We start from the raw sequence: 22278 nt of genomic DNA, 5'->3' as shown, positions 1-22278 counted from the left end.
TTGCATCAGCAACTTCCTTAACAGTTGCATCAGTAGCACAAAATGTTGCAAGATCCTGTTGGAAGTTCTTTCTTTCCTTAAAAGGTCAAGTAAACAATTTAGGCCCTGAAAAACATTTCTTGCTTGACCATCTCAGTGTCTCTGTGAGGGAGTTAGTTCAAAGCCCAGGGCATTTCACTCTCTCATTGAAAGTCATTCAAACTTCACACTTTAAGGGCCTTAAGTCTTCTTCCCACCAGGTTTTAACGAGAAGACAAGGTAAAAAGACAAAGAGGGTGCATCTGTGCAGATTCAAATGGCATATCACCTTTGCTCCCTTGAAGCTGTGTTTATTCTAACTGCTGTTTTTTGGGTTTTGCACAGTACTTGCAAAGGAGGCCACTGGAGCTGTATCTCTCTGCCCTGTTCAGGAAGTTGCCACATAGATGGAGGATTCCATATAACAACATTTGATAACAAGAGATTCAATTTTCATGGCAACTGTCATTATGTCCTAGCTAAGGTATGAGCAATCTCCCATTTCACTCCTAAATCTCTTGAGTAGCATAAGGCATTAAACTGTGCTGGAGCTTTATATGACTTAATTTAATTAAATGACACCAATTCAGCAAAGCACTTCAACACATACTCGGTCTTAAATCCCATAAATTTTTGAATTTGCAATGAATGGCATGTCAATTGCTGATGCTTAGCTTCAAAGTTTTGCAGCTTCAACATAGTTGTATTTTTTAAATTGAAATAATTTTCTTAATTGATGTATTAGTGTAGATTTAAGCATTTCTCCTGAAGTTTTCTTTATGTGTGATTGTCAAAAGGAAGTGGATGAGCAAAAATTTCCACAAAAAGGTTGAATATGACTGTCTGCAAATATGAGATCCACACAGGCTGATAGCAAGGAAACAGACTGCACAGGAAAGTTAATGAACATTATTGATTTTGGCAATGAAATACAGTTTGCAGTTAGAGATCAAACACCCCTATTCTTTCATTATTCCATCTTAGCCTTTCAGAAATACTTTTTCCCCTTCTAGCTCCCATCCTGTAACAATGTCTGCACATTCCTTTTTTCATGTCTTTTCAGAACAGGGATGACACAGGTGTGGTGATTGGAGAGATCATTCAGTGTGGGACATCAAAGACAATGACTTGCTTAAAGAATGTATTAGTCACACTAGGAAAAACTGTGAGTAATTGGCTTTAATTAGTGACACATAATAGATCACTTTTATTTGGGTTCAAATATGTGATTTCTCTAACACAGTGGACTCATTTTGGTCTGTTGCTGTCCTGAGATGGGAAGATTAATACCAGCAGATGATGCAGTGCATGTGTTTGTTAGGCTTGTTCTGTAAGAGTTATTTCCCTTCCAGTTCTTTTGGATTCTTTTCCATTTTCTTTAGAGGTAGATGTCTAAAAATTATCCTAGTCAAGTTTCCTTCTCTTTTTCATGACTTCAAACTTTTTCATTTGTTTCTTTTTGAAAGATTGAGCTTTTTAAAAGAAAATATCCCCTTTATTTTACAACAGTTCTGAGTCCTCAGCTTTTTCCTAATGCAGTGACTGAAGTAGCAGAATTCTCCAAATGAAGGCCAAAGGCTTCTACTGAAAATTATGGCATGATTCACACCAAAATCAGAGGAAGCTGAGTTAGGATTGGTATTTATACACTCCTAAAATTATACGGATCTATTTGGCACACCTGGAATTTAGCTGTTGCAGTCCTATCCTTGTTAGGAGGTTTGACATCCTAACCTACTTCTATAGTCAATAAAGGAAGATGGGGATCTCCAAAGGACAAGTCAAGTCAAACCACCTAAGGTATGAGGTGTTCTTTTGGAGGGGCCTGTCTCCCTCCATTGATTACTGAGGGACTTTGAGTCAGATAGCTCTCATTTTGCATATGTTACGTTTCCAATGAGATGGATCCAAACCTACACAGAACATCTCACATGCAGTTCTCAAAAAGATGGCTCACCTTTCAGGTGTGTGAGAGCATTCAATCAAAGCTGTTGGTTATGGAGAGGGTTTTTCATTTTTTGTTAAGGCTTAGAGATTTTCTCTGCATTATTTTATGGTGTCTGGACACTGAATTACATTGACCACAGAGGTGATCAAGTTTTGAATACACTATTCCTTGATGCTTAATGAAGCTTGTCAGGTTGCTGCTGTCTGTCATGTCATATGCATTCACTACTGTGGGCTTTTTTCTTTTCCCTGCAGACTATAAAAATATGTTCCTGTGGAAATATCTACATGAACAATTTCATTGTGAAGCTGCCAGTAAGGAAAGGTAAATGCCCTTCTTCACAGCTTGCCCACAGTAGCCTACATCTGTTTGCAGAGGGATTCCTGCTTCTTTCTCTGAAAAGAACTGATTCTGCTCATTGTTAGGTGGAGACTAGGCTAGGTCTGGGACTCCCTGGGAATTTCTGTGTTACACTGGATGCATTGGTAAATGGATGTTCCTGTTTACTCAGTTTCATAAAAATTTGCAAGTGCATACATTCCTTCTTTTCTTTTTTCTTTAGGTGGCATCACCATCTTCAGACAATCTACATTTTTCATCAAAATCTTGAGCTCAGCTGGAGTACAGATTCGAGTGCAAATGAAACCTGTAATGCAGCTCTCCATAACAGTAGATCATTCTTTTCAGAATCGTACATCTGGTAGGACACATCTTCCTCTTTCAGTTTTCTCTTCAATTGAGTTATAGCTGCTTGTCTACCTCTTTAAGTGAACAAAATATTTGATTTTATATTCACTTTGGTATGTTACAACTGCTGGTTAGATCTGTAGATGTCCTGAAACAAAGCATTGGCTAAATCCTTCAATTTGCTGAAGAAAATTAGATCATCCCTGTGATGTTTTGTGTGTGCAGGTCCTTTAAACTGTTTAAATAGACCTTCATTAGAGACTTGTGAAATACAGACAATGTACTGGGGTTTGCCACCAATCTCCTGTTTACATCATTTAAGCTTTCTGTGCTTCTGTTTCCTATCTGTGAAACGGGATTACATTCTGTCTTTCTGACCCATTTTGTTTTTCTTTTGTTATTTCCTTTGCTTATAAGCCTTTGGGGAAGCACATTCAAGCAGCTTCCAATCCCTGTGCTATCACTAAGTGCTACTGTAATGCAGAAAAATAATAATTACACTCTAAAGACAGTGTCTTATCTGATTTGTGGGAACATCAGGAAGTCTCTGAAGGAAAATGGGTTTCTCTCAGTCAAGGTCCGTTACAGAGCTAAGAGAGTTCATCTAGAAGCCATTCCTTTTTCCATGCATGTAGTGATTTCTTCTTTTCTTTTCTCTGCACACCCCCCCCCAAGGTCTTTGTGGCAATTTCAATAACATCCAGACTGATGACTTCAGAACAGCCACTGGAGCTGTGGAAGATTCAGCTTCTGCTTTTGGTAACTCATGGAAAACTAGAGCCAGCTGTTTTGATGTTGAGGACAGCTTTGAAGATCCTTGTTCGAACAGTGTGGATAAAGGTACCACGTTTTTCATCCCTGGTTTATCAGTGCTAAATAATTTTCACATGATCAAAAAAGCTTTAGAAATCTCATAACCATCAAAACCCACTGCCTTTGAGGCTATTACCAGAGAGGACACATTGGGTTTTGCAGGTCTTTAAGATTACAACTTTGGTTTCAAAACAAGAAACAGCACTGCTGGAGAAAGAAAGCCAACACCTTATTCACTGATGACTTGAAAAGCACACACAGTATCAATGAGAGTGATTTAGGTTTAAGGCAGAGCATACTTGGTTGTCAACATTTGGGCAAGTTCTGCATCCAATTTGGTTGCTACAGCTGAAGTCAAAAGGAAGACGTTATCAACAATAATGACTTAAGCAAGCGTTGTACTGTAATAGGTGCCCTGTCCAATTTATGACTCTGACTGGATTTGGATATATATAGGGTTCAGACTGTGCTCTCCTAGGTATTGTCACAGGTATTAAACCTGCAGCTCCCTGATTATTACATGCTTGATGTTATTGCTTGACTATAAAAAATTATCTGACTGTAAAGAATTAGGAAAGTTTTATAAAAAACAATGCAAATGGGAAGGTATTGTAGATGTTCTGCAAATCCAGCTGCAGTAGTAACGTTAGCACGTGGAAAGTGAAACCTTCCTTTTAGGAAGATGGCTGCTCACCCATCAAACTATGTTTATTACCTTGATGTGTTAATGATTTGTATTTCCATCCAGCACTATCTAAATGATTCAGGTCATTCTACTTCTATGTGGTACAAGATAAGAATATTGATTCAGATAGTAATGTGGTTTAAGTGACTATGGACAATATTTTTCCTCACTTCAGAAAAATTTGCCCAGCATTGGTGTGCTCTTCTGTCTAATACAAGCAGTGTGTTTGCTGCCTGCCATTCTGTTGTAGACCCTTCTGTGTACATCAAGGTAAGGCACTGGTCTAAATGGGTTGTTTAATCTAGTCCAGAGACTGATCTGCCACGAAGGTCGCCTGGCCTGGGGGAGTGAAAGAGGTTATAATAGTGTCTGTTCCCAAAGAAGTTCACTGATGCTGATTAGAAAAATAACAAAATCAGAGTTTATGCAAAACAAGATGGATCTTTTTGGCTACAGCCCTGGAAATAATTGTGACTGTCACCACTGACATCTGTTGCATGACCCAGAAGCAAATACAAAAAATGAGTTCAAGATTTCAAAGTTTCAAAGAGTGAGAATCGTTCACTCTTTAAAAAGCAAAGTCAGTGCTCTGTGTTTCTGTTGCACTTGTCATGTAATTGGGTGTATCTTATCTACACACGAGATATGTACTCAAGTGCCATCATCACTGTGCAACATTTTCAGTTATGTATGACATATTTTGACATGTCCTAGATTGTACATCCTCAGGGGAGACTGGTATAGACATTTCTTAGTGTTCTAATGAACTATAGGTGCCCTTATCTTTCTCATTTTTCATTTCTTCATGAGTGTTAGACATAATGTCACTACAGTTTCTGTCATGGATTTGCTAGTTCTCAGGTTTGCATAGTATTTCATTTGCATACATTTTCTCTTGGAGATATTAAGTTTCATTGGTAATAATGCTTTTAAAAATATATTTGTCAACTATCTAGTGAATTGCTATATGTTTCCCTGCTTCTTCTATGAGCTGGACATAATAACGCCTATGTCCTTTCCTGTTCTTTAGAAATGCATGTATGACACCTGTAATGCTGAGAAGAGTGAAGTTGCACTGTGTAGTGTGCTCTCTACCTACTCCAGAGACTGTGCTTCAGGAGGCGTGTCCCTGAAGGGCTGGAGGCAGGGCATCTGTGGTATGTGTCCTAGAATACCTTGGGGGAACAGCTTCAGGAGAGCCCAAATTGTGTCAGCTAGTGTCTTTTGTGTTTAGTCATCAAGTTAGAAAGTCTTTGAAAAACAGAATAAGCATATATTCTATAAAGTTCTTCTTCCTGTCAAAGCCAGTTCATGGCTGCTTCATACTCTTATGATGCATATTCCTTGTGTAAAATATTAGCTGAATTCAGTACTCAGACAAGGAAAATAGTATAAGGCATATTAATCACATCAAAACAGGAGTTAGGGTTAATTTCACTTTCGATTTAGCTAGCAATTAGGTTACTTTTGAACACGTGGCCTTCACCATGTATTTTAATTCTGATACCTTTTTTTTACCAGCCCTCTTTCAGCCCTCTTGCCTCAGACATTCCCCATACAAATGATATCACTCTCATTAACTGCATTTTTCCATGTTACAGTAAAATAGTAATTTTTTAAATAAATATGTATTGGTGATATATGAGAAGGTGAAAGTGTTTGAAGGCATTTTCAGCTCAGGACTACCTAACAAATGAACAAAAGTTTCTTGGACTTACACATTGTCACTAAATCCTGAGTCCAGAGTCCACATATGTATATATCTTCCTTTGGCACTGCCAGAATTTATTAAAAGACAGTATCAGAGCTGAGAATATAACTCAAAAGTCCCATATTCCGAATTTTACTTCAACATTTCCAGTTTTTCATTGAGGGTCAGATAGTTCAAGAGAGATTTGCTTCTATCAACAAGAAAATAGATATATTGGTTTCCTGACTAATAGCCCATCTGAATAGAAAACATAGCAACAGTTATGTTTATGCAACTTTGATGCAGCTATGATCTATTTAATTGCCTGACTTAGAGGCTTGCTGGGATACTTAATAGAGACTAACAATTTAACTTGTATAGTGTGTTGTCAAAGGCGTTTAAGACTGTGCTAAGAACCACTTCACAAACCTGTGCTGAAATATTCAAAGGAACACATTATGGTGCACAGTAAATTGTCCTAGAAGCATGAAGATTTATGTACTAGACACGGTCACTGTTTATTGAAAGCTCTGTTCCCAACATAGAATTACTGACATTTTTCATGGCAAATCAAGACTGGCTTGCAGCATGGGTTTGACTGAAATCTGTGGACTTAAATCACAGTAGGTAATATTGACTCAGTGCAGTAACCTTGGGAAAAAATGCCAATGGCTCAATCAGTACAATCATTTTAGGCCTTATTTAAGAAGAAATAATCTTTTGGGAACATGCCTGTGATAAGAGTGAAGGTTGCACTACTCATGAGTGAAAGAACAAAAGGGAAACAACAGTCACTCTCAGTGTTCTGTCCCAGTGTGGGCGTTGGAAAGGCTGTTCCAACTCCTGCAGCTGTGTCCACTCTGCTAGGCTGCAGGCAGCATCCAAGGCAGGTTATATCCCAGGTGAATGCCTACATTGCAGTAAGTAGAGTGTATGAAATAAGTAAAGCCTGCTAGCTAACTGTTGGCTGTGCCCGTGTGTTACACAATCTTTAGCAGAAGAAGAACCATTACTTGAGTTACTGGTTACCCAGCAGACCGCTGGGGTTTGTAGTCTTTGCTAAATCATGGAACTGCTTTTTTAGCACTCATTGTGCAAGCTAGCATGAAGATATCTTTGGTATGCTCATGTTCTCTGCACTCTTGCCTCCAGTTGTTATGTATGTAATCTAAGATGGCAAATCTCTGACCATGAGTACTGTAATCAAATAACCTTCCTCCTACAAGATCTTGCTTTACCAAAAGAGATTTTTTTTCCTCCACAAAAAATTAAAGGGAGAAAGTAAACACATTATTTTATTGCATTAATAGCTACCAATTGAGACAGATGTAAATTCATGTTCAGCATCCTTATTAATATCTTTCTTATTTGGCCTATTTTGTTTTACAAATACCAGTTGCTGCATCTTCAAAGGACGCCTATAAAGTAGGAGAATATGGCTTGCCCGATTTATACATGGGATATTGTGTTTGCTCCAGCTAGGACCAGAAAAACAAATGGGTTTTGTTGGTAGGGGTGCTGGTTTTGAATCTGTACACAAGCCTAGGATGCTAAGTAATCTAAGAAAGTGTACTATGGTCATGGACTGGAAAACCATACAAAGCTTTGTTTAGGCATGGAACATGTTGCCGATATGTTGTAAGTATTGTTGGAAAGTTGATTAGCACAATTGCTCATGAACAACTCCTCTGTATTTTCTAATACATCTGAAAAAGAACTGTGGGGTTAAATCTGCAGATGTGAGTTAGAAAGAAGCCCAACATGACTAGATCTCCATTTTTCATTGCATTTCAGAGGAATTTCAATGCTAGACTTTCTTGAAAACCACAGCCTTTATGTGGATGATGTTTTCTGACAGAATTTGATGTCATCCCTATGGATCACTACTGCAGATTTTATGACAGAGTTTTGAAGGTGTTGCATGTTGGCAGCCTATAAAAATTAAACTGTCTTACAGGGTTAGTTGAGCTTTTCAGATTTTGGTATTTAACTGTTTGGTCCATCCAGAGGTCTTAGAAACTATTGTTTCTCATTTGCCCAGAGGAGGACAACAAAAGTTTTCCTCAAGACATCTATGAAAATTGAAACACACTTTCATTGGCAACATCAAATGATTAACAAGTTCCTTGTCGCCACCCATTTAACATCAAAATTTGCCTCTTACAAAATATGCTCATTTCCCAGTTATTCCCAGCAAAAGAAATCTTTAGTAAAGGTCAGAAAACTAATTTTTAACTACAGGGACAAATCAGAAAATACTGGTTTCAGTTCTTGGCAGAAGATAGAAATGTAAATTCTTCAAATTACAACATATATACCCTGCTGATTATCTCAGCATTCAGTGTCATGTAGTTCAGTCTACGTAAGCAGACTTCCCCCAGAACACTGGGAGACAAGGCCTTCTAGTTTGGTAGCAGCACATTTATGCTTACCAATGTGCAGGAAGCCACATTAACAGCATGAGAGACGATTGCACAAAGAAGGCCATACATTCCTTTTATTTCTTTTGCAAAGATCCCTCTGAGGAGTGTCCTGAGACTATGGTTTATAACTATAGTGTGAAGTACTGTAACCAGTCTTGCCGCTCACTGGATGAACCTGATCCGCTGTGCAAAGTTCAGATCCCTCCTATGGAGGGCTGTGGTTGCCCTGAAGGGACCTACCTAAACGATGAAGAGCAATGTGTAACTCCAGATGACTGTCCCTGCTACTACAAAGGCAAGATTGTTCAACCCGGTAACTCCTTCCAAGAGGACAAACTGATGTGGTAAGCTTCTCTGGTGATGCAAAGGCTGCTGCATGCCTGGGAATATCAAGGCTCACTGGGAAAGTCTCTGCTTCAATCCATAAATGGTATCATTTTACAGTAAGGAATAATGATTAATTTCTCCTAGACTGTACCGAAGCAAATATTCCAATATGAAAGCAGGAAATGCAGCCATAGCAAATGTTAAGATCTTATATTCCTTCTAGCAAGCAAGAACCTGAAAACGTGTTGAGTAGAGCAATAGTTGTAACCTATCTCTATGCAAAGTTCATTGTTGTGTCAAAGTATCCATACACAATGGGAGCAAATTTTCTGGAAGACAGATGGCTCAGGAGAGTTTCAGGCTTTGAAATGAAAAAGCAAAGTGAAAACCACCCTCCAATACACCATACTGCAGACTATTTAAAAACCAAAAATGGTCCAGGAAAAAAACCCAACCCCAAATGTCAGTTTTTAAAGTGAAAATACTAAAAATAGCATAATTAATTTGCATCTGCAGTGAAAAACAATTGTCATTTTTTCATTTTCAATCACTTTAGGGCAGCAATGCAAACAAATACCAGGAGAAGGCTGTTTTATTATCTTCAGATGTTTATATATTCTCTCTCTCTCTCTGTCTTCCAACTGAGGACTCTAGACTATTTTATAAACACATATTCATTTAGCAATTTAAGAGGTCTCTTATTTATTAAAGTATTATTCTAATATCATGGAGTGGAAAATAAATGCTTAGGAAAAGCTTGATTTAGGGAAAATGTACAGTTAATCAGTGACAGATGAAGGAAAAGTATTTAAGAGCAGGGTCTCTTAATCTTCCTTCAGGGAATGGTAATTCATGTATGTGAAACTGATAGATAGCTGTACCAAATTTTGATAGGATTTGAATGTGACTAGTGAAGCTTTACAGTGCCTTTTTCTCTTGTGAGGGAGAAATGGGCAAAGAGCTGATGTGTTTCATTTTATGGAATCTCTTTAGCAAATGCATTCAAGGAAGATTAGACTGCATTGGAGAAACCATCCTGGTAAAAGGTGAGATTCTTTAAAATAATGGCATTATGATGTCAGCTAGTATTTATAAGGTTTTTCTGTGTTATCTCTCACTTTCTGTAACATTTGGTATTCTGCACATTTCTTTCATTCTCCTTGAAATGTGCTGGTTATTGATAATATTTGTCTTTGTAAAATGTCACCATCCTTACTGGGTGCTTTAAAAGATGAGGATACTTCCCAAAGCTTTGAAGTTATCTGCCTTCTCCCTGCACTGTTATTGAGCAGAAGCAAAAGCTATTAGAAACTTTAAATGAGAGGCACTTACTGCCCCCTGAAATGCTCTGGCTAGTTTTACAGTTGCTGGTGGCATCCTTATTGCTTTCACTAAATTACCTTCCTAAAATGTTTTCTTCCTACTATAGATTGCCCAGCTCCTATGTATTACTTCAACTGCAGCTCTGCAGGTCCTGGTGCGATTGGATCAGAGTGTCAGAAAAGCTGTAAGACGCAGGACATGCACTGTGTAAGGACTTCACCTCCTAGCAGGAACATGGGGCAGCATGACCGTGCATGTGTGATTGTCCATAACAAACACTGATGGTAACATGTTATGCTGTTCACAGACTGGTGGCTTTACTGCTCACATAGCAGTTATAGCTAACAGCTAAAAATGTAGCTGTGATACTTGTAGCTTGATTGTCACTAGCTTACAGTTAAGGAATTTTTAAAAAAATCCAGAAGTTTGGCATCCAGAACTAGCACCTCTGCTGGTTCCCTGTTCTTTCTGTGCATTAAGGAATTGACTTCTGTTTTATCTTTAAATGTGCAGTATGTCACAGAATGTGTTTCTGGCTGCATGTGTCCTGATGGGCTGGTATCGGATGGCAATGGAGGATGTATTCCCAAAGATCAATGTCCATGTGTCCATGGAGGACACTTTTATAAACCTGGGGAAACCATCAAAGTGGACTGCAATACATGGTATGTTATTCCAGGGAGTCTTGTTTTATAAGAAAATATGTTAAAATTGTCCTTGCATAGTGCACCCAGGGGGCAGGATGCACTTTGGAGCTATACTCTTCATCATTAGAGCCATTGGGCTTCTTGTAAAAATAACAGGGGAAATATTTCTCTGCAACCCGCTGCAGGAGCCTGCACTTGGGGAGAATATGTACCAAGATCTTCTGCCAAACCATTTCCATCCTTTTCTGCTTTCACACTAGCTTCAGTAATAACAGCCTTACCCTAGTTGGTCTGTGCTTGCTCAATTCAATAAGGGGGAATTGAGCCTGCATCTATGGGGCACAGCTGAACTCCAAAAAAGGATTGAATTTAGATACATGAGCAATTGCAATGCTCCATCCTCATGACTTGCAGTGCTTCCAGTTGCATGGTTCTCAAGATAAATTAAATCTCTAGTTGCTCAAATTTCTGGTATAATGCTGCCATAGATTTCACTGTTGTTACTAATCATGGTGGGTAAAATGCTTTGAATCCTTATTCACTATTTAGTGAGGATGAAACTGTATAGTTCTGCCAAGAGGAAACACTTTGGTCTAACCACCATTGGTATAGGCAATCAAGTTTAATGTGTAAAGTCAAAGCCTGGTAAGCAGTTGTTGCTGTCGCAGTCATTAAGATGTTTTATTGCAGCGACAGCTTTGTTTTCTTATGAGTACAGTACACATATGGGAAAAAACATGTATTCTCTGTGTCAAGGGTATAACAACAAAAATTTTCTGTCTGTGGTCCTCCTGAACTAGAGGTAAGGTTTGTCAAGGTTTGGTGGCTTGACCTTGGCTGGACATCAAGTACCCACCTAGCTGCTCTATCACTACCCTCTTCAGCAGGACAGCATTGGGGAGAAAATAAGATGGAAAATCTCATGGGTCAAGATAAAGAGAGTTTAATAAAGCAAAAGCAAAGGCTGAGTGCAGAAGCAAAGGAAAACAAAATATTTATTTCCCATCAGCAGATGATGTCCAGCCACTTCTCAGGAAGTAGGGCTTCAGTATGTATAGCAGTTGCTCCAGAAAAAAACATCATAAAACAAATGGCCCCTCACCCTCCCACACCACCCCATGCTCTTAGCTTTTATTGCTGAGCAGACATCACACGGTTTGGAATATCCCTTTGCCCAGTTTGGGACAGCTGTCCTGTCTCTGTCCCCTGCCACGACCTTGCCCACCCCCTAGCCAGCGGGTAAGAGGGGATGCTTGAAGAGACAGCCTTAATGCTGTTCAGCAACAGCCAAAACACTGGGGTATCACTAAAGCATTTCTAGATGCCAATGCAAAGCTGCTGTGGGAAAAAATATCTCCATCTCAGCCAGACCCAATATCCAAGGGAAGATAGAGATAATATTTTGTTCACAGCACTGTAGTCAGGAACAGAACTGACCACATGGTCCCTCAAGGATTAATATTCAGAAATGGTTGAAATATTCAGTTCTTCATCTTGAATCTGTCTCCTAAATCCCCACTGTCTCCTGCCAGGACTAAGTGATTTAAAATATATTTGGAAGAAAAAAATAGAATAAAAATAGACAAAGTTCAAATGTGTCTGGGTAGTAAACATGAACTTTCTGATTAATATGTCATCTCATGGCATGATCTCAGAACAGTTGAGAGGGAATGGCTTGAAGAGTGTGAGATGATTGTTTTCTTTGAAGCACTGAAAAACCCAAACATTTTCATCATTCTGCCCCTTTTGGGGGTTAAAGAAAACCCACATTTCATATAAACATTGTGATTCTTTGCATTTTGCCTCCTAGCACCTGTAACAAAAGGCGGTGGAATTGCACAGACAAGCCTTGCAAGGGAACCTGCACTGTGTATGGAAATGGGCACTACATGAGCTTTGATGGGGAGAAGTTTGATTTCCTGGGAGACTGTGACTATATCCTAGCTCAGGTATCAATTTTTTTCATTTTTCCATCCTTATGCTTTTCACAGCTTACACTGTAGGCTTCACTCTGAGTAATTAAAAGGCATTCCCATGTAAAATAATCAACACTCATGAGCAGGGCTTAGTCCCCTCCTCTTGTACCTAGAGCAGACACAGTGCTATTTTCCAGATAAAACAAAGCAAACTGACCTTCAGAAGTGACACAAGAGGGCACTGTGTGATCCCAAACGATTAACTCCTGGGTTGGACAACCCTTTCCGGACATTATTCCAGCACCTGCAAGGGGAAGGTTGGCATGGTGTTGAAAAGTCTTTCTTTCAGCCATCCAAGACTGATATTATTTTTGTTGTGACAGAAGCATGCAGAGGTTAAGGTGTGAGCCTCATGTATAATAATTGCATGTAATGAGACAGTACTCAGTCAGACATTTTCTCATCCTGAAATTACAGTTGGTTTTGCTAATTTAAAAAAAAAAAATTTCCTTTTTTGCTGGGCAGGACTGCTGCTACGAAAAGCTCATTTTTTTCCCTTAGTTTTTCTTTTTGAAAATCCTGGTCAAGTGTGAAGCTGCCACTAGGTCAGCTTCCACTGCATTCTTCTAAAATTCCCAGAGTTTTGATGAATAAAGAAGTGACAAAATAATAGAAGTCAAAACAGAGTGTCATTCACTTAGGGCTCCTGAAAGTGTTTATGACTGGAGTAGTTGCTTCAAAGGATCTAATAGAATCTTATCTATTTTTCTAAGGATTTTTGCCCTAATAACATGGATGCTGGCACCTTCCGGATTGTAATTCAGAACAACGCCTGTGGAAAGTCACGCTCCATCTGCTCCCTAAAGATCACATTGATTTTTGAGGTTTGTCTAGAATAGGTTATAACCAAGGAGTTGTAGTCTTGATTTTGTAGCCATTAGTATATCATCCCCTTATATTCCTACTTACTTGCTGCTAGAGAGCACCTATGGAAGTCAAACAGCCAGAAAAGCAGAGGCAGGCAAGCTGGGAAAGGTTTAGATGTTTGGTGTTAACAAGGACACTGAAAACTTCTGCAGGTGAGGAGACAGATGCAAGGAGTCAACAGCACTCTATGTACGTGCATTTGTGTGTGTGTATTTGTATCTGTACCATTAGTGGTATAGGAGTGATGGTGAAGTTTTTAGAGAAGCATGTTTCTGTACCATGGTTTAAGCACAGGAGAGAGTTTCTTCCCTCCAGCTCAGGCTTAGCATTTCTCCAAAGTGTACACCAAAGGGATTTCTCCCATAGTGGGGAGTAAGGGGATGGTGAAACAAAGCAGTGGAACAAAGCAGTTAAACAAAACAGTGTGGCAAGGGGTGTTCTGGCATGCCCAGTTGCCCGTGCACTCAGGAGCTGCTGTGCCAGCAGAATAGACTTCTTCTAGAATGAGGACAGTTTATGTGTCCATGAGATAAGAGTTGTCATGGAAGGGCAGACATTTCCCTTCAAACTCAGTGTGTCCTGTCTGTGGCTCATGTCTGGCAGCAAACCACAACATGGTGCAAAGACTACAGAAAAATAAGGCAAAGAACAAGAGGCAGAATATCAGTGCTGTTACACTAAGTTTTCTACTTGATTTCCTTCCATGCAATGTATCTCTTTATTTGTAGAGCAGTGAAATAAGGCTCTTGGAAGGAAGAATTCAGGAGATAGCTACTGATCCAGGAGCTGAGAAAAATTACAAAGTGGACCTCAGAGGAGGTTATATTGTGATTGAAACAAATCAAGGGATGAACTTCATGTGGGACCAAAAGACTACTGTTGTTGTTCATGTGGCACCATCTTTCCAGGTAGGTATGGGATGGACCAAGAGTTATGATTTCAAACTCAAAGTTACGCATCCAGAACTGGAGTCTCGGTTTGAAAAGCAGTGTTCAGAAAAGAGTTTGGTTTAGTGTTCAAGAAGAAGCAGCAAGCAGGTCATAATTTATGTTTTATTTCATTGTTCAGTCAGTATGAAACACTCAAAAATATCTGGAGGAAAAAGTAAAGCCAGACACTTTTGCAGTATTGGCAACACACTAACAGAGTGTTCTTGTCACTTAAGTCCAGCTTTTTCTAAGCTGTTTTTGATGTCTGTTTAGCAGCTATTTTGCCTTGACCTGTTCTACAGTTTATTTCTGTCAAAGAGTGGGCTGCACTCAAAATAACCAAGCCATTTACTGTGCCTACACAAACTTCCCAGGGAAAAGTCTGTGGTCTTTGTGGGGACTTTGATGGCCGCTCAAGGAATGATTTCACAACCAGAGGGCAGTCCATGGAGATGAGCATCCAGGAATTTGGAAATAGCTGGAAAATTACAAGCACCTGCTCAAATATAAACATGACGGACCTGTGTGCTGATCAGCCTTTCAAGTCTGCCTTGGGACAGAAGCACTGCAGCATCATTAAGAGTACTATCTTTGAAGCCTGTCACAGTAAGGTAATCCTGTTCTGTCATCCTCAGTAGTTTTCCACTAGGTATTTGTTGCTATTTGGCAGTACATTTGCATGAATATTTTTACTATAATGGTCTACTACACAGAATCCTCTAGTACAAGGGCTACCTCACTCAGAACCTCACTTTACAGCTATGCCCATTAAATCCTGTAGCACAGTATTGGGGAAACAGCAGTACCTGTTTTGAGTAACTGAAGATAAAGAGGATAACACTTGGCCAGCAGAATTAAAAAGTTAGGTAGCTGTTCGTAAAACCCAGAGATAAGTCAGTGTAAGTCTGTTTGTGTGGTGATGCTTATAGAACCTTAAAATATGCTGAGTTGGAAGGGACCCATCAGGATCATCAAGTGCAACTTCTGGCCCTGCCCAGGACACCCCAAGAAGCACACCATGTGCCTGAGTGCATTGTCTTGAACTTGGTGCGTGGTGCTGTGACCACCCTTCTGGGGAGCCTTTTCCAGTGCTCAGCCACCCTCTGGGTGAAAAATCTTTTCCTGATATCCAACCTAAACCTCTCCCCATTCAGCTTCATGCTGCTTCTTCAAGTCCTGTCACCGATCACAGGAGTGAAGAGATTGGTACCTGCCCCTCCACTTCCCCTCATGAGGAAGTTGAAAAGTGCAGTGAGGTCTCCCCTCAGTCTCCTCTTCAGTCTGGACAAACCAAGGGACCTCAGGAGCTCCTCATAAGGCTTTCCCTCCAGACCTTTCACCATCCTCGTCGCCCTCCTTTTGATGCTCTCTAACAGCTTAATGTCTTTTTTACATTGTAGTGCCCAAAACTGCATACTGTACTTGAGGAAGTTCATTCAAATTATCTAAAGCGATTAATTATTTGGTTTATTTCAGACAAATGGAATTAATTTTATCAGAAAGAAGGGTACTAATTATTAATTAGAATGTGTATATAAAGCTTCAGTGCACTTTAATAAGCCATTTTAAAAATAAACTTCACTTAATATCCTTGGTTAGTTTATGTTAACACAGGTTAAAACACAAGAGACATGAAGTTCAGTGGAAACAGAATTTCCTTTTATCCAATCACTGTCTCTCAGTTAGAGAATGCACACTATATGGTTGCGCTAAGCTGAAGCAAGATAGTTCAGTCCCGCAGAAATCACACTGGAAAGATATTTTGAGGATAAGTCACAGTATTACACACATGAGAATGAGAAGAATTCGAGTTCAATTCTACCAGGCAGGTGAAAATAGAAAACTACCTGTTGTAAAATATCATAGCTCCTTCATGACAATCCCAGCCTGTCACAAACTTCCAGTGCGCGACAGAAATTCAGAATCTTTTCCCTCATTAAAACAGAGTGTAGTCAATACACCTGTGGTGACAGATCTGTTGCTATTTTGATAGGTGAACCCAATACCGTATTATGAATCTTGTGTTTCTGACTTCTGTGGCTGTGACAGTGTGGGAGACTGTGAGTGCTTCTGTACCTCAGTCGCTGCTTATTCAAGAAGCTGTAGCAGAGCTGGCGTCTGTATCAACTGGAGAACACCTGCCATTTGCCGTAAGTATTGCACTGAAAATGCACACAGAAAAGCAGTGCTCCATGTGCTGAGGCACACGGGAGATGAGACAGAACACTGACATTGCTATGCATGTGTGATTAACAAGCTTTTTAAATCTTGTTTATCTTATTTAAATCTTTTAAACAAGGTTTAAAAATAAACCCTGCCCAGTGTCTGAGACCCACAGGTGTTTTATTCTTCTGTTCCAGCTGTGTTCTGTGATTATTACAATCCACCTGACAAACACGAATGGTTCTATAAACCCTGTGGAGCCCCTTGTCTAAGGACCTGCAGGAACCCACAAGGGAAATGTGGGAACCTGCTGTATAGTCTAGAAGGTAATTCTTCCTTTAATGCAGTTTTTAACAGCTACTAGTCTGCTTTTAAATGTCTTAAGCATCAGGTGACTGAAAGGTTATCCCATTTGCCCCAGAAGCTCATTGACCATGCCTTACCTAGGCTAATTCTCCATGTGATGGTACCATTCATAGCATAATTTGCCTCTTGCCTTTAAATATGGGGAGAAATAAAAAGCCATTCAATATAAATTTGCAAAGAATAATTATCTGTTGACAGAGTTAATTAAAACTTTTGGGAGAGAGGAAAAGAGAGGAATGGAAAGATAACTGGTAGTAAAAAGAACATTCATACTGGAATCACGTTCATTTTGGAATAAAATCTCCATCGGAGAGAGGTATTTATGTTTTTTCCTGTATTTCTGTAATGAAGACTAAGAATGCTTTGCTTACTTTAACTTTCCAGGCTGTTATCCAGAATGTAGTCCTGACAAGCCATATTTTGATGAGGAGAGCAGGGAGTGTGTCTCCCTCCCCAACTGCACTTCATGGTAGGTCAGTTGATGGAGAGAAAGGTGGAATAGGACTGGAAAGGACAAGCTAGGCAATGTTATGTTACTGATCATAGGTGGCGGCAATTATTATTAAATCCTCCAGGAGCAGATTTTATTTAAAAGTAGATACCATTGCAGACATTGCTATACCATATACTGATTCAAGTCAATAAAACAAGTCTTCTTTTCTCCTTATCTTCAGTGATCCTGTAGAGAAACTATGTACTGAAGACTCCAAAGGTAACTTTTCACCACCTTCACCATGCACTGAATGATGACAGGACTGAAACAACCCAATATCATATATTACTGAAAACATATTGGTAATAGGAGTCCAGATAGGCAGTTTAATAGGTGGTCGCACAGCAATACAGATATACTTTGATAAGGAAAATGCAGTCTTTGACCTCAAGTACTGTCTAAAGGATAGTCATAGAGAGGAATGAGAGAGGTATGACATGTGGGATTCGTTCTATCCAGGTAAATACCACTTTTTCCACTTTCACACCTCCTTGGTAGTCAGTGAAAACAGACACTAGTCTGTAGCAGGCCACTCATGGTACCTGTTTTAATGAGTACTTTTAGAACAGGGCAAATCTTGTAAAGTCCTGTCCATTAATTTCATAAAATAAGCTGAGACAGCTAGCTTATGACAGATATATTTGAGTGCCAAATTGCACGCTTTAAGTATGGTATCAGTTCATTCCCATATCTGGGAGAAAATACATCCCAAAACGCAGGGTGACCCAGCCAACAACACATTTTCAGTTTTGCAGTAATAGATATATTTCCTTTGGTTCCTGAATGTGCATTCTCCAAAATCTGGATAGCTTCTCATATATTTAAATGAAATTGTTTATCACTGCATGCTTCTCCTTAGTGGGTGGAAATAGCTGTGCAATACCTTCTGAGCCAGTATTTTATCACTCAGCAAGGCAGTAATCCCACTCACATTCCCTGCCAAGAGGGAATTCACCTGTGTTCCCTGTGGGGTTAGGGCAATACCAGTTCTGATGCTTTTACCAATCAGTTATCACTCTATGCAAGCTGACTCCAAGAAACACCAGCAACCAGAAAAATGCAATCCACTTTAAAATAAATGAGACAGATTACTAGTGCAGCTTCTTAAGTAGAAACTGAGAAAATTTTTCAGCCAGATAATTCATGTTTGATGTTGTGAATTTCAAAACTATAAACACAGAGTTTGGTTTTCTTTTCAATTGTATTTATATTGCAAGTGTCCTCTGTTACCGTGGTATTTGCTCTTTTGGTGCCTCAGTTTGCCTTTGCTGTTACAATGGAAAGACCTACACCTTAAATGAAACTGTGTACAGCCACGTGTATGGGACTGAGTGCGGTGAAGCTGTCTGTGGCCCTAATGGAGAGATCATTAAAACACTTACGACATGCAGAACACCATCTACACCAGCACAAGGTACTAGATCTGTAAGAGGTTTGGTGCTGACTCTGTGGGAATCTGTAATGGTAGTAAGGTCTATTCATCCTGGAAAAAGACTCCTACTGGGTGTCTAGGACAAGCAAAGAATTTAAGACTATTGAAGCTTCAAAAATGAGGGATCAGAGCTTGTGGATCTTGTACTGAGGACCAAAAGTGTAATTTTTATAGATTCTTACTGACCTTACTGTCGGTGAGGTAAAGAGAGAATAGAGAGATTTGGCCATTTTTCAGTACAGATTTTACAATAATTTTGGGCATATCATAGTTGACACTGGTGGTGTTAGTCTCAATATTTTATACTTCTAAACCTTGTTTTTCTCTTTCTTATCACCTATATCACAGTATGGTTCTTATTGTACTGTTTTCTGCATTGAAATAAGTGAGTCTCAAATGGGTAACTGGAACATGAAAATAAAGCTGCCTGGCAGTTATCTCCCTTTCCAAAAGATAAGTTGCAGAGTGAAGAGAATGTGAAAGAGCAGAAAGTAGGAAGTAAAAAGAGAGAAAGAAAAGTGGGAATTTTGTCACATGATTATGGCAAATAAAAAGTGGCCAAAAAAAATGTGTTTTATCCTGATAGCAAGTTATACAAAGACTACAAGGAATATTAAAAGTCAGCATCTGTACTCAGATGAGCTGAAGAGCTAAAGACTTGATAGTGACCCCGTGTGTTTGGTATTTGCTAAGTGTTAATAAGTGAAATAAGAAGTATAATGAAGTAGTAAGTAGGAAAGGATTATTGAAAGCAGAGTGTAGGTGTAGGTGACATAGTAAAATGTCTACATAATCTGTCTGTATTTAAACCAACAGTTTCTTTGCCACAAGGCTTAGAAAAGCCAAATGGAGTGCCACTGGAAATCACCTCTCCAAAGTCAGGTGAAGTACTGCAGGATTAGAAAACTGGAATGATTAAGTGAGAGTAGAAGGGGGATTTATTGTATTTTATGTATGTATATATAAAACTCCCTACAAGTGGAAGTGTGTTTGTATTATAGCACCATACTGTGTAATAGAGAGAGTGTATATAAATACAGAGAGGATGGTTTTAGTGTGTACATGTATAGAACGTAGTGGGGGGTAAAAAAAAGATTATATTTTCTTTTTTTTTTTTGGTGGTTGTAAAGAATGTAATAGATGTCTTAGAGCTTGAAAGTAGAGTATCAGAGCATTTGAATATTAATTGATTTCATTTCCTGCAGAACTACATACGCAGACTGTAACATCTGCACCTCCATCGCCAATGGTAGCCACTCCCTGCTTCTGCAATGACAATGGGCAATTGATACAAATGGGTGAGGAACTATGCAAATTTTTGTTCTGCACCACTGATGTGGAAAGATGTACTATTAGATAAAGATGCTTCAGCAAGGGCTCATTCTGCCTGTTGCAGTCAGACATTACAAGAAGTTGTTGTGTCTTTAAACTGTATCTAACAGCTTCAGAACTACAACTCTCTCACATTCAGTAGCTTTGTTCTGGTTTGAATATCCCTGGTGTAAGGAAACTTATAGCAGATGCTAATGTCAGCAGAGACCTGAATCCCAAACTGCTGAACACAAGCTTGTAACTCACAGTAATATTCCAAAAACAGGGGAGGAAAGACTGTTCTTCTTCTATTAGTAGCTCCTGATCCACTTACCTCCTGTTTTGTGCTTGTGAAGACCCCAGATGCACTCAGTGATGTATTGAGTATTCTCTCCTCTTGTACTCATTTTCAACTCCTGCTAATGTACTTAAGAGCAGAATTTCAGATTAGCCACTTGTGGCCCTCCCTCAGCCTTTGCCATTTGGATTAATTGAGCTCCCGTTTAGTCATTAAATTCAAGGTGCTGCAGACAGACAGTCACACCTGAATGGGGCTGCTGGGTACAGGCAGACCGAGACAGTTAAATCCAGGGATGAGTCTGTAGCTGATCTGTGATGCATAGGCCTTGGGAGTTAGAAATTTCATGTACAGTCTGGTGCTAACAGTTGGGTTTTGGCCTTGCAGGAGAAAATGTTTCTCTGCCAGTGAATATATTGGATCGTTGTGCTTATTCTGTCTGCAATAAATTGTGTCAGATTGAATTAATTTGGGCAGAGTGTAAAATCAGTCATACTGAGACCGTCAAGAGCTGTGATCCAGATTCTGAAACCTGTCCACCAATATCTACTCCCAGTGCAACAAACCAAGTTCCTGCTTCCACAAGGGCTCCTGTGAGCGATTGTCTTGCACTCATTCCTCCCAGAAAGGTGAGAGACTTGGAAGAAGTCTAAGTGTTTCATCATTCATCATTCATGCAGTCTGCAGCCGAGATTTGGTGTTCTCCTCTGATGCTGGTATCCACCACTACAGTTGGACTATAGGTGTGGCTGAATTAGATGATTTAGAATTATACCAGAAACCTCCACTGAGAGAATAAGTTGAAGATTTTTCTGTTCACCTGAAACGTCTAAATGATTGTATGTGGGCAGAGCTTTCCAAATTGAACAAAGACTAGGAAATCACATCCGGCCATATCCCATGATCAAAAGTGATCAGGACCTTAATATTTAGTCCTATACAAAAAGTAGATATTAAGGCTCTGTTGATTGCTATATGTTTCGTATTGCCTGGTTTCCAGGCACAGAGTAGACGCCAACTCTTGCCATGCTAGACAATTAACTGAATAGAACGCAGTCGCCGTGTGTGATTTTAAAGATTTTGTTACATTACGTTGTTATATGCCTCTCCTCTTTTTTTTTTTCAATCCATCAATAGTTTAATGAAACATGGAATTTTGGACACTGCCAGACTGCCACTTGCCTAGGAGAAGGAAACAATATCAAACTGTCCAGCATGACTTGCCCTCCTCAGCAACTGAAACTCTGTGTCAATGGTTTCCCGTTCACAAAACATTACGATGAAACCGGTTGCTGTGAAGTCTTTGAGTGTCAGTGTAAGTGGCAGAAAAATGCCTGAAATTTATGTTATGTATCCAAGAAGGATAATTTTATGTGGTCAACATCTATATTACGTTCATATTATTTCAGTAGGATACAATGGAACAGAAATGCCATCTAAAACATTGGCCATTACAAGTGGATAGGAGTGTCCCTGTTAGGCTAGTTTTTCTTTATGAAACTGGTTATTTAGGCTCTCACTGGATGTGAGTAAAAAAGTTAAAACCAGCTTGTACTTGCAGGAAGCTTATAAGCCAAACTTCAAGACTGTCACCCTGTCTTCCAGGTATTTGCAGTGGATGGGGAAATGAACATTATGTGACTTTTGATGGGACATATTATCATTTTAAAGAAAACTGCACCTATGTCCTTGTGAAGTCAATTCATCCTGACTCTCACAATTTCTGGATTCACATAGACAACTACTACTGTGGTGCCATTGATGGAGCAATTTGTTCAATGTCCCTTATCATTTTTTACTCCAACTCTACTGTTATTCTGACACAAGCAATGGAACAAGGAAAAAAAATAAATTTGGTAAAGTATTCTATTAAAATGAATTT

The 22278-nt window shown here is 39.3% G+C and overlaps 1 protein-coding gene across 2 annotated transcripts in view; it reads left to right on the top strand.

The window, feature by feature from the left end:
* The window catches only part of LOC113976989 (mucin-5B), a 45662-nt gene that overhangs the window by 11995 nt on the left and 11389 nt on the right, over positions 1 to 22278 (top strand). Inside the window, exons 10-34 of one of the 2 annotated variants that reach the window (XM_027702705.1) lie at positions 364 to 502; positions 1082 to 1183; positions 2221 to 2290; positions 2529 to 2666; positions 3329 to 3493; positions 4327 to 4421; positions 5182 to 5308; positions 8356 to 8608; positions 9585 to 9637; positions 10021 to 10121; positions 10428 to 10579; positions 12372 to 12510; positions 13251 to 13361; positions 14133 to 14312; positions 14708 to 14944; positions 16327 to 16483; positions 16694 to 16822; positions 17247 to 17331; positions 17537 to 17574; positions 18614 to 18769; positions 19604 to 19669; positions 19993 to 20085; positions 20784 to 21025; positions 21534 to 21711; positions 22002 to 22252. In XM_027702705.1, the coding sequence (XP_027558506.1) occupies positions 364 to 502; positions 1082 to 1183; positions 2221 to 2290; positions 2529 to 2666; positions 3329 to 3493; positions 4327 to 4421; positions 5182 to 5308; positions 8356 to 8608; positions 9585 to 9637; positions 10021 to 10121; positions 10428 to 10579; positions 12372 to 12510; positions 13251 to 13361; positions 14133 to 14312; positions 14708 to 14944; positions 16327 to 16483; positions 16694 to 16822; positions 17247 to 17331; positions 17537 to 17574; positions 18614 to 18769; positions 19604 to 19669; positions 19993 to 20085; positions 20784 to 21025; positions 21534 to 21711; positions 22002 to 22252 (3457 nt within the window). The remainder of the gene's footprint in view (positions 1 to 363; positions 503 to 1081; positions 1184 to 2220; positions 2291 to 2528; positions 2667 to 3328; positions 3494 to 4326; positions 4422 to 5181; positions 5309 to 8355; positions 8609 to 9584; positions 9638 to 10020; positions 10122 to 10427; positions 10580 to 12371; positions 12511 to 13250; positions 13362 to 14132; positions 14313 to 14707; positions 14945 to 16326; positions 16484 to 16693; positions 16823 to 17246; positions 17332 to 17536; positions 17575 to 18613; positions 18770 to 19603; positions 19670 to 19992; positions 20086 to 20783; positions 21026 to 21533; positions 21712 to 22001; positions 22253 to 22278) is intronic. The other variant, XM_027702716.1, reaches the window with a different exon arrangement.

This window comes from Neopelma chrysocephalum, unplaced genomic scaffold, assembly GCF_003984885.1.
Source record: "Neopelma chrysocephalum unplaced genomic scaffold, ASM398488v2 Primary Assembly neopelma1_24, whole genome shotgun sequence".
Taxonomy (NCBI): domain Eukaryota; kingdom Metazoa; phylum Chordata; class Aves; order Passeriformes; family Pipridae; genus Neopelma; species Neopelma chrysocephalum.
The sequence above is the reverse complement of the archived record's forward strand: the minus strand, read 5'-3'. Positions and strand labels throughout refer to the sequence as shown.